Source organism: Chiloscyllium punctatum, chromosome 25, assembly GCF_047496795.1.
Source record: "Chiloscyllium punctatum isolate Juve2018m chromosome 25, sChiPun1.3, whole genome shotgun sequence".
Lineage (NCBI taxonomy): Eukaryota > Metazoa > Chordata > Chondrichthyes > Orectolobiformes > Hemiscylliidae > Chiloscyllium > Chiloscyllium punctatum.
In genome coordinates, this window is record NC_092763.1 from 49,994,814 (window position 1) to 50,010,770 (window position 15,957).

The following is a 15,957-nucleotide window of genomic DNA, read 5'->3' on the forward strand; positions in this document are numbered from 1 at the left end:
CACATACAAAGTAGTGCCTTTTTGAGCAAAGGGTTGGTGTTGAGTTTCAGGGAAAAATAACGATGTGGACATCTTGAGTCATGGACACTAGCCTTGGAACAATTAAAATAGTCTGGAACATAAGCAGCACAGAAATGTGTGCAAGGGCACGAAGGAATCCAAGCCTATGTGAGTTTGCCACTACTGTCACAGACTCCATTAGCAAATGCCTGGAGGACTGCATACCAAAAAAAGTCAGTCCAAGTTTTCTTCAACCTTGGATGAATCTGGAAATCTACTCCCTACTGAAGGTCAAATGTGTTCAAGGAGGATGACCAAGAAAGCCAGCTATGACCTCCATAAAGCCATCAGGGATGCCAAGAGGCAGTACTGAACCAGATTAGAGGCCCATATCTACCAGACTTTCACTACCTATAGCGAGGCCGAAACAACATTATGTAATGCAAAATGAAGCAGATCAAAATAGCAGATAAAGACACATCCCTCCCTGACACATTCAATGCTTCCTACGGTCAGTTTGAGCAGATATCATTGGTGCGGTGATCCCTGCTCCAACAGACCAGATGCACCTGTTCCCTTGGTCACTGCTGCAGATGTCAGATCAGTCTTCCTGGGAGTCAACCCAAGGAAAACAACAGGCCCAGACGGTGTGTCTGGTTGAACACTCAGATCCTGTGCAACTCAGGAAATGTGGCATGTCCATAGCACCCTCACCAACTTCCACAGATTCACAGTCTAGATGCATAACAGCCTTGTGTGGAAACTGCTCTGCCCTGGATTGTAGGAAACTAGAGAGAGTGGTGTGCACAGCCCAGGCCATCATGGGAGCCAACCTTCCATCCATAGATTCCGTTTACATGGCTCGCTGCTGCAGAAAGGCTGTCAACATCTTCAAAGACCCTTTGCACCGCAGTAATGATCGCTTCCATCAGGCAGAAGATCCAGAAGCCTGAGTCATAGAGTCATAGCATGGAAACAGACCCTTCGGTCTAACCTGTCAATGCCGACCAGATATCCCAACCCAATCTCGTCCCACGTGCCAGCAACCGGCCCACTGGGGTGGCACGGTGGCACAGTGGTTAGCACTGCTGCCTCACAGCGCCAGAGACCCGGGTTCAATTCCCGCCTCGGGTGACTGACTGTGTGGAGTTTGCACATTCTCCCCGTGTCTGCGTGGGTTTCCTCCGGGTGCTCCGGTTTCCTCCCACAGTCCAAAGATGTGCAGATTAGGTGAATTGGCCATGCTAAATTGCCCGTAGTGTTAGGTGAGGGGTACATGTATGGGTGGGTTGCGCTTCGGCGGGGCGGTGTGGACTTGTTGGGTCGAAAGGCCTGTTTCCACACTGTAAGTAATCTAATCTAATCCCTCCAAACCCTTTCTATTCATATACCCATTCAAATGTCGGTTCAGAGGCAGTTTCTTTCCAGCTGTTAGAAGACTATTGAATAGACTCTCTAGCCTCAAATAATGCTGATATTGCTAACATTGATCTCTCTTGTACGTGCTGTGCAATGTTACCTGTATGCCTCCACCTAAATCATTGTTTTGTACATCCTTGCTCACTATGATCTGCCTGTACTGCTCATAAACAAAACTTTTCACGATGCTTTGGCACACTTGGCAGTCAATCAAACACATTTAAAATATATGTGTTGCCTAATCAGATTCAATGCACTTCAGTAAGTACAATTGTAATGGGCAATTAGGAGTTATGAGTGAGAAGACTTTTGGATTATCTGCATGATGTATCAGATTGAATTATGAAATTGCTAAAGTACCATGCTATTCCATAAGATTTAGAAGCTGAAGTTATCCATTTGGCCCATGTGGCCTGTTCACCATTCAATGATATAGCTCATCTGGTAATGCTCAACCATGCTTTTTGACTTTTCCTCCAAAATTCTTGATTCTCGAAGAGATCAGAAAATATTTGTGTCAGCGTTGAATTTTCTTAAAGAATTCCATAGATTACTGTCCTCAGAAGAAATTCCTCCGTATCGCTGTCTTGAATGGTTGACTCCAATAATGTCTTCTTCAAAAGTATTTTAATCAGTTCAGTCAGACATCATTACACACCTTTTGAACATGAGAGATTTGAAGGAAGGCCTCCTCACTTAGAATTAAGAATACTGCTACTGCACACAAGAGCCTTCTCCCCCCTACCCCCAACCATTGTCTAAAGTGATTATTTGAGGACTATATTTTCTGGAAGGGTCCAGTAAATGAAGGGATTTGAATATTGTGGGATGTGCAGGAAAAGCTACTGGTAAGCTCCTTAAACAACCAGAGAGACAAAAGGCAAATTAGGGAAAATAAAGTCAGGTGTTTATAACCTAAGCAATACCTCAGGGAAGTGTTTTTCAGTAAGGATTGTTTTGCTGGAGGTAACTTATGTTCAATGAAAAGAAGATCCTACAATGTAATTGACATCAAAAAGGGAAACATTAAAGCATTTTCTTTATGCACATTAATGATTTCTTATAAGGTGATAGTGGAATTTGAGAAATATTATTAATAAGGGCAACGTGGAATATCAGATTGGAAGTCAGGCCTCAAAAGTATTGGTTAAGACAAAGCAGACCAATCTGGAGGAGCAAAAACAGAAATTGGTGGAGAACCTCAACAGGTCTGGCAGCATATGTGGAGAGAAAACAGAATTAACGTTTTGAGTCCAGTGACACTGCTTCAGAACTGAGAATGTCAAGTTTGGAATAATTTTGAATCAACAGTTCTCTCACACAATGTTACTGCTATCCTGGTTAATTGTTCTAGGACATCACAAAGCTTTAATAGTCTTTTAGTAATTTGTTCATGGAATGCACGTATCACTGGCTAAACCACCATTTATTATCCATTCCTAATAGTGCTGGAGAAGGCATTAGTGATTTGCCGCCTTGAGCTGAGAAATGGTTTGCCCTTGAGCTGAACTTCTCGTTCTTCTAAGCGGAGGTCCAAAACCATCTGGAGGTGCTGCATTTTGGGAAAGTAAATCTTAGCAGGACTTATACACTTAATGGTAAGGTCCTAGGGAGTGTTGCTGAACAAAGAGACCTTGGAGTGCAGGTTCATAGCTCCTTGAAAATGGAGTCGCAGGTAGATAGGATAGTGAATGCAGTGTTTGTTATGCTTTATTGGTCAGAGTATTGAGTACAGGAATTGGGAGGTCATATTGCAGCTGTACAGGACATTGGTTAGACCACTTTTGGAATATTACATATAATTCTGGTCTCCTTCCTATCGGAAAGATGTTGTGAAACTTGAAAGGGTTCAAAAAAGATTTACAAGGATATTGCCAGGGTTGGAGAATTTGAGCTATGGGGAGAGGCTAAACAGGCTTGGGCTGATTTCCCTGGAGCATCGGAGGCTGAGGGGTGACCTTACAGAGGTTTACAAAATTATATGGGGCATGGATAAAATAAATAGACAAAGTCTTTTCCCTGAGGTGGGGGAATCCAGAACTAGGGGGCATAGGTTTAGGGTGAGAGGGGAAGGATATAAAAGAGAACTAAGGGGCAACTTTTTCATGCAGAGCGTGGTACATGTATGGAATGAGCTACCAGAGGAAGTGGTGAAGGCTGGTACAATTGCAACGTTTAAGAGGCATTTGGATGGGTAAATGAATAGGAAGGGTTTGGAGAGATATGGGCCGGGTACTGGCAGGTGGGACGAGATTAGGTTGGGATATCTGGTCAGCATGGAGGGATTGAACTAAAGGATCTGTTTCCGTGCTGTACATCTCTATGACTCTGTGACATACGGCTTGATATTTTTTGTGTAATAAACTTAATTTCTTAAAGAACATTTTCAAAGGTCATGTGAATATGTTTCATTGAATAAACACCATGTTAACCAATTTCAAAACTGAAGCACATGATCTATCAAGCCAAATTTCATTCTGGGTTTTGACTTGAAAGTATTACTAATCAGTTGGGATGATAATAGTTGTACTTAATTTTGCCCACAGAAATTAAAGCTCTCAAAGAAAAATTCAGCTGAAGAGGGAAATGTGATATAACAATTTGATTTTAAAAAAGGAAACATATTGCTAACTTCAAATAATGCTGATGGTGTAACAGTGATCCCTGTAACCCAAGGTTCTAACACCTGAAAACAAGCATAAAAGGTTGTGATGGCCTAGTGGTATTATTGCTTGGCTATTAATTGAGAGACCCAAGTTTCATTCACATCATGGTAGATGATGGAATTTGAATTTAATAAACCTGGAATTAGGAGTCTAATGACCATGAAACCATTGTTAGTCATCATAAAAACCCATCTGATTCATGAATACCCTTTAGGGAAAAAAAACTGTCAAACTTACTTGGTCTGGTTTACATCAACTCCAGGCCAACAGCAATATGGTTGATTCTTAACTGCCTCTGATAAATTAGGGATGGACAATAAATACTGGCCTAGCTAGTGACATCCATATCCTGTTCATGGATTTTTAAACATGCTAAGTTAAACACCAAATTTAATGAGAAGCTTTCACGACAGAATAAAAAGACTAGTTGGAATATTATCTTTTGTGGCATACACAAAATGGTGCAACCTCTTTATCAAAACATAACGACTGCTGGCTTATATAGTGTAAGATTTAAACTTACATTCTTGCCTCAACAGATAAATATGAATGGATGTGAAGTTGGCTGTGTCAGAAAACAGACATGGTTAATGTTTGTTGGACTGAGCATTAGGGTTCCCTGGGAGATAAATGAGATTAGACTAGATTAGATTCCCTACAGTGTGGAAACAGTCCCTTTGGCCCAACAAGTCCATACCGACCATCCGAAGAGTAACCCACCCAGACCCATTTCCCTCTGACTAACGTAGCTAACAATATGGGCAATTTAGCATGGCCAATTCACCTGAAATGCACATCTTTGGACTGTGGGAGGAAACGGAGTACCCAGAGGAAACCCATGCAGACACGGGGAGAATGTCTGTGTGGAGTTTGCACAGTCACCCAAGGCAGGAATCAAACCTGGGACCCTGGTGCTGTGAGGCAGCAGTGCTAACCAATGAGCACTATGCTGCCCCTCCACAGTAACTCTCTTGAAGAGCTTCCCACCTAGACCCAATCTTATCCCTGTAACCCTACATTTCCCATGGCTAATCCACCTAACCTACATATCTCTGGACTGTTCGCTAAAGACAAGATTTGACAGAGTTCAAAATTACAGCCTATTTGAGAACTAGAGAACACCAATTTAGAGTGCCTACTAAAAAAAATCCAGCAACAATGCAATAAAAAACCCAAAATATTTACATAATATGGGAAGTGGAAGTAACCAAGTGGTTCTTACAGAGATCCTGCATCAAAAAAAAGTGTGAGCAGCCTCTTTAGGTGCTATTGCTTGACATTTATGAAGAGTTTGTTGGTTAACTTGTCAGTCATCATTAACTGGCATAATTTCCCTGGCAACACCTTTACTGAAGCCCACTTACTAATTAATCAACATCCTGCTTTGAAACAATAGAAAGGTGTTTTACTTGTAAATGCTTGCAAATTATCCTGAAGCATGCAAGATGTAAGACTTCAACAAAATGTGCTTTTTCAGGATACTTTTCATACTATCAAATGACAAAAGATCAATTTTTAAAATCATAGGTCACTTGCAAATTTCAGATTCTAACAACACTTGGCATGTATAAAACAATGTATCATTGCTTCAATATGATCTTGTGATTCATTTCAAAATAATCTATACAATGTGGCAATGTATTGGTTTTAGACCTGTAAAAGCCTCCATAATAATTTAAAATTTCTATACATATAATATTAGCAACTCAGGCTGGTACTGGTGCACTTAATTGCTCAGGAAACAAATTATTTCAACAAAAGAGAAATAATTTTTGCTTTTTTTGGTCTTTTGTCTTCTCCCCAGGGTGGGGAATTTCAAAACTAGGGACCATATTTTTAAGGTGAGGGGGGAAAAAGGATTTAAAAAGACATGGGGTGATTTTTTTTGTTTTCTTACACAGTGTGGTTCATGTGTGAAATGAACTTCCAGAGGAAGTGGTAGATGCAGGTACATTTACAGTATTTTAAAAGATATTTAGTTAAAGTACATAAATATGAAATGTTTGGAGGGATACGGACCACGCAGGCAGGTGGGACTAGTTTCATTCGGGATTATGGTCAGCGTGGATTGGTTGGACCAAAGGGTCTATTTTCATGCTGTATGACTCTATCCAATTTTTGGGTATGGTGAGTGTACGGTTCAAAGTTTAGCATTCAGACATTAAACAATCATTAAAAAGATTTATTAGATTTATTATTTATTTATCTTTACACAATTAAATTATTTAATAGAAAACAAGGTTTTCTCAATACAAATATGTAAGAACATAAAAAACAGGGCAAGAAAGGACCATTAGACTCCCAAGTCTTATTTCAAATGTTGATAATAATTTACAGGAAAACACATCACATTATGTCAAAATCTGATACTCAAATCAAATGACTCCCACCAATACCAACACCACGAGTGTAAAGTTGCAGTCATAGTACTACACTCTTGCTGTACAGATCAAGATGCTCTCTCTAGACATACCCCATAGTCAGACAGGCAAATACAGTTTGAAAATTCCACATGCACTTTGCAGAAATCAGAGTAACAGATGAAAAATATTAAGAGACTACATTAATGGTATAATAATGTGGCCCACAAACACACTGCATTCAACAATTGCACACCAACTCATATGCAGATTGGCTATAATAACCTCCATGTCATACTTGGCAAATATCTGCTTATAACAAACCGTTCCTCAAATTCATGGAAAGAAAAGTAGCTGCTATACCACATTAGAATTATGTTTGAATCTCAGTTAATCCATAAATAAGGTAGATAAGAAATATTCAATTGATATATTCATAATATGCTAAAGTGCTTAAATCTCAATAACATTTGCTTCCCCTTTTATAGTCAGACTTAATATAAACATTTAAATTAAAATTCGGTATACACTTCCTTTCTATAAACCCTACTGCACAATCTCATCCAAAACGTTTCCATCATAAATTTCTCTGCCCACATATATAATGAAAACTGATATAAACTTGGCGTACTGTAATTACACCCTCCTCCTTGCCAGTAATGGTGAAGTGCCTCAGTTTTATATCTCCAGCTGCAGCATGCAATGCTGATAAACTGGTACGTTCCACTCAAACATTTGTTTCCAAATTTCCAAGTTTGCTTTTTAAGCAATGAATAAAGATAATAAGTTGGACAAATTGGATGACTTCAAACTGAGGTCACATTCATAACTTGAAAGGAAAAAGTACACTCTCTTATCCTGTTCCATTTGTGGACTGCATAACACTATGAGGGCCATGAATAAAGTATTAGACGTATCTTAGATGAGGATACTGCCAGTACCACAGTTTCTTTTTCTAACACTAGGCTGGATTTCCTGAACTATACAAATATATTATCTTCGATCATAGCCTGGGTTCTTCAAGATCATTGGTGCTATGCTGAATTAATGATCTCTACTTGACTTCTGGTAGTTCCTTCTAAACTATCCTTATCACCACTGGACCACTTTTTAGGAGAAGCAAAAAAGAAATACAGGGGAGGAAAGGGGGAGATACAAGATGTGGGAATAGATAAAATATGAGATAGGAAGGTAAGTGGAAAGAGGCAGCTGAGTGAACAACAGCAGAGAAAGATGATAAATAGGTAGTGCTTTAACTTGTTTTGTATGTGATTGTGCCTTGGGACTCTTTTAAATGTATAGTAAAACAATGAACTGTGGATGCTAGAGTAACAAAAACAGAAATTTGTGGAGAAGCTCAGCAGATCCAGCAGCATCTGTGGAGAGAAAGTAGAGTTGATTTTTCAAGTCTGGGGACTCTTCAACAGAATGCTGCCAGACCTGCTGAGTTTCTCCAGTGATTTTGGTTTAAATGTTTGTTTGTTTGTTTTGGGGACTTCAATATTCACACCTATCTGCTTCACCCTCTACTCTGACCCATCCCCCCCCCCAACAACTTCATCTACCTTCATCGCCTTCCAAGCTACATTTCCCCCAGCCCCACCCCACCCCCTCCCATTGATCTCTCAGCACCTTATTCCTTCACTCCCACAGTGTGATGAAGGGCTTATGCCCGAAAGGTTGACTCTCCTGCTCCTCAGATGCTACCTGACCTGCTGTGCTTTTCCAGCGCCACACTATTTGACTGCAGTATTTGTGTTTATTGACTGTGTGAAACGGAGTTTGTATTTCTATGTGGTAATTTGCCGTTTGCCTCAGACACATGCAGAGTCCTCAGCTCAATAAGGTTGAATATCCTGATTATCTAACCTGAGGGGAAACTACATAATCACATTTGTAGTTACAAACAAGAGTCATTACAGGCGCATGGTATGTTTAAATAGCTGACACTTCAATAAAATGTGCAGGTTAGAACATTGTAGGAGGCACAGAAATGATCTCAACCTTCATTCATTTGAACTTGAGCAATCAAGCAGAGGAAAATTATAATACAGAAAACTAGGAAAGTTGTGAACAGATACTATTTCATAAATACATTGTCAAGTATTCTTATCTTTGCTGGTGATACTTGTATTTTCAGTAAATTTCTGTATCCAATGGGATGAATATTGTACCTGGGCAATGAACTGGGGAATTTTCCCGTTTTATTTCCACTAACTTCACAGCAAATGCAGTGAAATTCCATCTTTGGTTATTAAAAAAATCCTTTACTCAGAAAAACACCAAATTATACAAATATAATAATGTTACCCTATGTCACCCCCACACTCCCCCTTCACCAAGAACAAGTGATCCTTTCAAAGCTACTGCTCAGTTGCTCCCCAAAGAGGATTGGTCCCAATAGGCACATCCTGAGATCAAAGAGGTACATCCCTAAGTGATTTTTCTACATTACATTCCTGAAGTGTCTTCAGATATTTTACTAGTAATACAGATGTTATATAAATGCTAAGTGTTTTAGTTTGTCAGATATTTGTAAATGTACAGTTATCTCTCTTAAATAATGAATGTTGTCAGGTCAGAAAAAACCTACAGAAAATTACTTTTTTCCATACTTTTACATACAAGAACATCATTCTACTTAATAATTGTTACTTCATAGAATTGTGGCAAGTGCAATGCATAGTGTGTGATGAAATGTGATAATGATGGCTTGATAGACATGTGACAGAACCACACCAGTTGCAAAATCTAAGCACAAAAATCAAATCCTGAGGCATTAATCAAATTATTGATAATCACAAGAAAATTACATTTGAAAATGGTAATTAATGTACACAGATCAATTGACAGTTTAAATTGATGAAGCAAGTTTGCAGGTTTGAGCTTTAAATTGCACTTTACATTATGCAAACACCAATCAAAACTAGTGATTAAACTCTATTTGCCCTCAACATTTTTTTTTACAAAACCATAATAGGTTGTAATTTCAAGGTACAGGCCAGATCAATCTTAAAAAAAATGAGTCACATTATACAAGACCCAGTATATATAAAATGGGTACAACATCCAAACATAAATAACAGAATGACAGATCGACATACATCAATGACTGAAATTTTTCTTGAACTTCCAGTTCAAATTCAGTCAGTATGGTTCTTGCATGGTACTCAGAATTCACCACCTAGCAGTGGCATGCCTGCAACCATCAGCACTAATCCTAACTCTTGTTAGGCACAATAAAAACTCAGGTCTGAGATGATCAATGATTGTACAACTGGGTGCTTTTTCAAAAGCTCTCAAGCACTTTATAAAAATGTTCAATGTTTGCCAAAATGTTTCACTGAATTCAAGCATCATCTATTCTGCCATTAAGTAACTGAAATTGGTTTATATTAACCCTGCTGTTTAAGCAAATCTTAAATGGTGTATAATCACAAACGTTTCTGCAAAGTTGCTAGTTAATTCATTTTAGGCTTGACATTGAAGGCACATTTTCAGTTGGAAACAGTAAAAGATTTTACAAAACTAGAAGAGCATTCTAAACAACAGATGTGTTTCCTTTTCAAATCCTGCAATGTCTCTATAGAAGAAAAAGTATTTAATCATTGTCTGAGTTTAAAGGTGGCATGAAAATCAGTGCATCATTAAATATATGCCCATAAGGTCGTAGTCTGTAAACACCATACATGAGAACATGCATATGGTTAGGTGAATGTCCATGGAAAGTAATAGCTACATCAGAACAACATCCTTCCACAACTTCACTCGGGTGATTGGACATTGCCTCCACAACAAGGGTGTTTATATTTTTTGAATTAAACAGTTCTTTTCCTTCATTATCTTCTGCATTATCAGCAACAATTCCTGTGTACTTCAGACATACTGCAAGTTCCTTTTCTTCAGACATCTTCCACAGCAAACTCCCCTTTTCTGGGCATTTCATAGGATCATCAAGAACCCGATAGAGTCTTTCTAATGCTTCTATACTTAGGACCACGCCTGAAGAAAATTCCACATATTCCAATTCACCAGACTTAACTGAATGACCAATATAGAAAGGCTGTTCTGGATCTTTATTTAGTAAAAAGAACTTAAGATTTTCAATAATTGCAAACGTAGATGATTTTGCCAAGAAAAACCAGTTATACTCATCTTTGAAGTTCTCATATGCGTGCTGAAAGGCTCTTCTGGTTTGGATCCATTGATCTTCCGTTGCAAGGCTGACTGATTCAAAGACTTTTATGGTTTCCGGACTGTAAAAGACAGCTTTATCACAATGTTTGCTCCACGTTTCTACCACAGAGGCCCAATAGCCAATTTCTTTGGGTGTAACCATGATCAAGCAAAGAACACGGATAGTGAGACTGAGCTCCATACGCTTCGTCTCGGGCAGCTTCAGGAGTTCTTCCTTGTCGGGAGCTTTGAGGTGGCGGTGTTCGTGGCTTCGCAGTCCCAATTCTCCGCTTATCTTCGTGTTATTAAAAAGGGTGAAGACCAAACAAACTATTCCACCCAATATCACACCCTTCATGAAAGAACTGCCTTCTTTTATCATCTTTGCCTTTAATTGTGAAGGAAAAGAAAAGAGAGTCAGTAGAAGAACCCTTGTCAACATGTATATTTTAAGTTATACCTAAACGTAAAGAAACCTTTGGTTTAAAGAGCCAGAGGGAGGTGAAAGCAGCCCCAGGATCCCGGGGAGAACGAGTCCCCGAAGAAAATGAAGTGATCGAGATAACGCTGGGTCCATCACCAGGACAGGACACTGTCTCCCCTCCCCACTCACTCACACACCCATTAATTACTGCAGCACCAGACCCTGACACTCACCTCCACCTCAAGCCCTGAAACCAACCGAAAACACCACAGCAACCTTACACGTGTCTACTTCCGGGCCAGCCCGGAATCGGATGCTTCCGCCAGCACCAAAGATGGCCGCTCCCACATTGGGGTCGGCCGGCCTTATTTGTTACAGGCAAAACCTCAGGACGGCTAGAGATCAAATTGTTTGATTGTTAATCTTGCTGGTAAAGCAGCGAGAAACGAAATGTCTTGTGAATTTCTAACCGGGGTTGCCCCATTCCCTCTCGCACTGCAGTCATATGCCGGGTAACAATATCTCAGTTGATCCCCGGTAACCAGATTTTCATGAGACAAAGCTGGGACAGATAAAAAGCCTCAGGAAGGCGGGGCCTGGTGATAATTGACATTTAGGGGAAATAATGACAGGATTCCAGGACAGGGCAGTGGAAAGTGGAGTTGATCTAAATTGACAGGAACACCAGGCAGGAACATAGCTGCGAAATGCTGCTTCCTGTTCTCCTGTCACTGTCACTGTCCAGACAGTGAGTATGGATGGATGGACCCCAGCAATAAGGGGAAAGGAGATTTCCCCCCTTTGTCCAGTCTCTTCCGACTTATATCCATGATTCCTCTGACACTTCATGCCAGTTTCAGAACTTCCTGTTTGCGGGCTCCAGCGAGTGTTATCCCTTTATATATTAGGATGGTTTCAGGCCTTTCTGCTTCTTCCTAGAACAAAGGCCTGAACCGTTCCCATTCACCACCAGCCTCGTCTGAATGGTCGAGCTCATCCTTATCCTGAACAACTTCTGTTTTAGCTCCTCTCACTTTCTTCAGGTCAGAGGGGTAGCCATGGGTACCCGCAGGGGCCCCAATGATCCCTGTCTCTTAGTGGGGCATGTGGAACATTCCTTGTTTCAGTCACATTCTGGCCCTCACATACACCTGTTTCTGTGGTACATCAACGATATCGGTGCTGCTTCCTGTTTTCAACCAGAATTGGAAACGTTTATCAATTTTTCCTCCAATTTCCATCCTGCTCTCAACTTCACCTGGTCCATCTGACTCCTCCCTTCATTTCCCTGATATCTATTTATATTTCTGGAGATAGACCAGCCACCAATATCCTACTACAGACCCACTAACTCCCACAGTTACCTTGACTAGATATCCTCACATCCCGTTTCCTGCAGAGACTATTCCAATTTCTCAGTTCCTTCAATTCTGTCGCATCTTGCCAATGATGCCAACTTCAACAAGGAGTCCTCTGAGATGTCCACCTTCTCCCTCAACCCAGAATTTCCAAGCACTGTAGGTGACAGAGCCCTCAGCTGAGTCCAACCCATCTCCTGCATTTAAGTCCTCACCCCCTCTTCCCCCCCACCCCCACAACAGCAATAAGGTTCCCTTTGCTCTTGCCTACCATGCCACCAGCATCCACGTCCAGAAGATCATTAGCTGCCATTTCCTGCGGGAAGCCAACACCAGACACATATTCCCTTCCCTTCCCTTGTCAGCCTTCCACAAAGACCATTCCCTCTGACACACCCTAGTCCACTTCACCTTCACTCCCAACACTTCTTTCTCCTGCCAACAGCTACATGGCACAGGTGTAACACCTGTCTGTTTACTTCCTCCTCCTCAGTATCCTCAGCACCAAATACACCTTACAGGTGAAGCAATGCTTTATCTGGACTTCACTCAATCTAGTCTACTGCATTTGCTTCTCGTATGTGGTCTCCTCCACATTTGGGAAAACAAAGTGTAGACTAAGTGATCCCTTTGCAGAACACATACAATCTGGATGCAAAAAGAGCTCTCAGATGCCTGCCACTTCAACACACCACTCTATTCCCTGACCAACATCTCTGTCTCTGGCTTGCTGCAGTGAACTGCTTTGCCTGGAAGGTGTGTTTGGGCTTTTCAATGCTGGGGAGAGAGGAGGTAAATGGGCAAGTGTTACAACATCTGTGGTTGCAGGGGAAGGTGTGCTGGGGCTGATGGGGATGATATGAGTGAAGGAAGAGTAGATTAGGGTGTCCCAGAGGGAATGGCCTCTGCAGAAGCAGACAAGGGAAAGGAGCGGAATATGCATCTGGTGGTGGCATCTTGCTGAAAGTGGCAGAAATAGTAGCTAATGATCTTCTGGATGTGGATGCTGTTGGAATGTAGGTAAGGACAAGGGGAACCCTATTGCTCTTGTGAGAGGGAAGAGAGAGGTGAGGCTGAAGTGCAGGAGATAGGTTGGACCCAGTTGACGGCCCTGTCAATAACTGTGCTGGGAATTCTTCAGTTGAGGAAGAAGGTGGACATTTCAGAAGCTCCCTTGTTCAAGTTATAGAGTCATAGAGATGTCCAGCATAGAAACAGACCCTTTGGTCCATTCTGTCCATGCCAGCTCTTGGCCCATATCTCTCTAAACCCTTCCTACTCATATACCCATCCAGATGCCTTCTAAGTGTTGTAATTGTACCAGTCTCCACCACTTCCTCTGGCAGCTCCTTCCATATATGCACCACCCTCTGAGTGGAAAGGTTGCCCCTTAGGTCACTTTTATATCTTTCCCCTCTCACCCTAAACCTAAGCCCTCTAGTTCTGGATTCCCCCAATCCAGAGAAAAGACCTTGTCTATTTACCCTATCCATACTCCTCATGATTTTATAAACCTCCATAAGGTCACTCCTCAGCCTCCGACACTCCAGGGAAAACAGCCCCAACCTATTCAGCCTCTCCCTATAGCTCAAATCCTCCAACCCTGGAAACACCCTTGTAATTTTTTTCTGAATCCTTTCAAGTTTCACAACATCCTTCTAATAGGAGGGAGACCAGAATTTCACACAATATTCCAAAAGTGGCCTAACCAAAATCCTGTATAGCCGCAACATGACCTCCCAACTCTTGTACTCAATGCTCTGGCCAATAAAGAAAAGCATATTAAATGCCTTCTTCACTATCCTATCTATTGGCATCATCAGAACAGATACACTGGAGATGGAGGAACTTGGAGAATGGTACAGAGTCTTTACAGGAAACAGGATGTGGGGGTGCATAGTCAAGGTAACTGTGAGAATTGATAGGATGAGAGTGGTTACTGGTGGCCAGCCTATCACCAGAAATGGAAACAGAGACATTGAGGAAGGGAGTAATCAGAGATGGACCAGGTTAAAGTGACTAATAGCAATCATGTGCTCGGAATTTCCAATATTTCAAATGCAATCAGACACTTAAACAAATACAGACTGTGTTGGAGAAACAAGCAGGTCTGGCAGCATCTGCAGAGAGAAACAGAATGAACGTTTCAAGTCCAGTAACCCTTCTCCAGAATGTTCTGATGAACAATCACAGGAGTTAAAATGTTAACTCTGGTTTATCTCTTCAAATGCTGCCAGATCTGCTGAAAATTTCTCTAGAACTCTCTGTTTGTGATTCAGATTTTCAGCATCTGTAGCTCTTTGTGTTTATTTTAACAGTCAAATGCTTGTTGCTTTTGTCAATTGAAACAAAAAGGACCAAACTATGTCACTGGGTTTAGTACTAACTGTTCAAAATTGTAGTCTATTTTAACTCTCTTTTACTCACAAACCCTCACACAACACACCCACAGACACATGGATATACCACTCATAAGGGTGAAAGAATATTGTGACCAAACTGACGTAATTGTTTCAGCTTGCATCATTTTTGTTGACTTTAGGAATAATTTTAGGGTGTAGTTGTATTTTGAGGGTATTGTATTATTATATTCTCCATATTCAAAATTACACTATACCCAATGATAACACATAAATCTCAAAAGTTGCAGTAGATTGTACTGCAGAATCAAAATGGTCACCAAAACAATAAAACCCAAGTTCCAGCCTCTAATGAATTAGGAGATCATTGATGTTTTGAGACGTTTGAGAAGTTGAACCAAAACGTACATGCATACATACATTCAATACACTATTGAAGAGATAGGAGTCAGTTACATCATTTTGTAGGCAGGAGAGAAAGGGTACAATTTGATTATTAGAAGGGAGCTAAGCAGAGATGATAATAGAAAACCAGTCAAAGTTTTTGAAAAATTTTGCATAATTCTACAGACAATGTAAAATTCTCAGATCTACTGATATGATTTGAAGACCTGAAGCTGGAATCAGGTTAATCTGTTCACAGTTTGCTAATGAGATTGAAAAGTGCAGCCCCAGAAAATGTAAATCCAAGGAAACATAATAAATGGAGCCCAATCAGCTCTTGTAGAGCTCTGTACAGCCTGAAGTACAAATTTAAAAATCACACAACACCAGGTTATAGTCCAACAGGTTTAATTGGAAACCCACTAGCTTTCGGAGCGACGCTCCTTCATCAGGATATTGTGGCGGCGCTCTGAAAGCTAGTGTGCTTCCAATTAAACCAGTTGGACTATAACCTGGTGTTGTGTGATTTTTAAATTTGTACACCCCAATCCAATACCGGCATCTCCAAATCATGAAGTACAAATGGATTTGATTGGAAGGGACAAGCTCACAATACTGTGGGCTGTAGGAACTGCCAGAGCAGATTCAGTTATGCATAGATAGATGAAGAGACCAAGTATCCAAATGGCCATCTTTTGGACAATGGCAGCAGGGTTTTTGCAATGAAACAGCAAAGAAAGAATGTACACCAGACAGACAGAAAGATGTGCTAGATTTGTGAATGGTCAAATGAGTTCACAAACAGAAAGA

At 40.7% G+C, this 15,957-nt stretch overlaps 1 protein-coding gene across 7 annotated transcripts in view; it reads right to left on the minus strand.

Moving 5' to 3' along the window:
- Positions 1 to 8,061: 8,061 nt before the first annotated feature.
- Positions 8,062 to 15,957, minus strand: part of c1galt1c1 (C1GALT1-specific chaperone 1) — a 42,642-nt gene continuing 34,746 nt past the window's right edge. For 5 of the 7 annotated variants that reach the window (XM_072595254.1, XM_072595252.1, XM_072595253.1 and 2 more), the window contains one exon: positions 8,062 to 11,009. In XM_072595254.1, the coding sequence (XP_072451355.1) occupies positions 10,047 to 11,003 (957 nt within the window). In that variant the 5' untranslated portion in view covers positions 11,004 to 11,009 and the 3' untranslated portion in view covers positions 8,062 to 10,046. Of the gene's footprint in view, positions 11,010 to 11,097; positions 11,174 to 11,278; positions 11,344 to 15,957 lie in introns of those variants that run through there. The other 2 variants (XM_072595255.1, XM_072595256.1) reach the window with 2 other exon arrangements.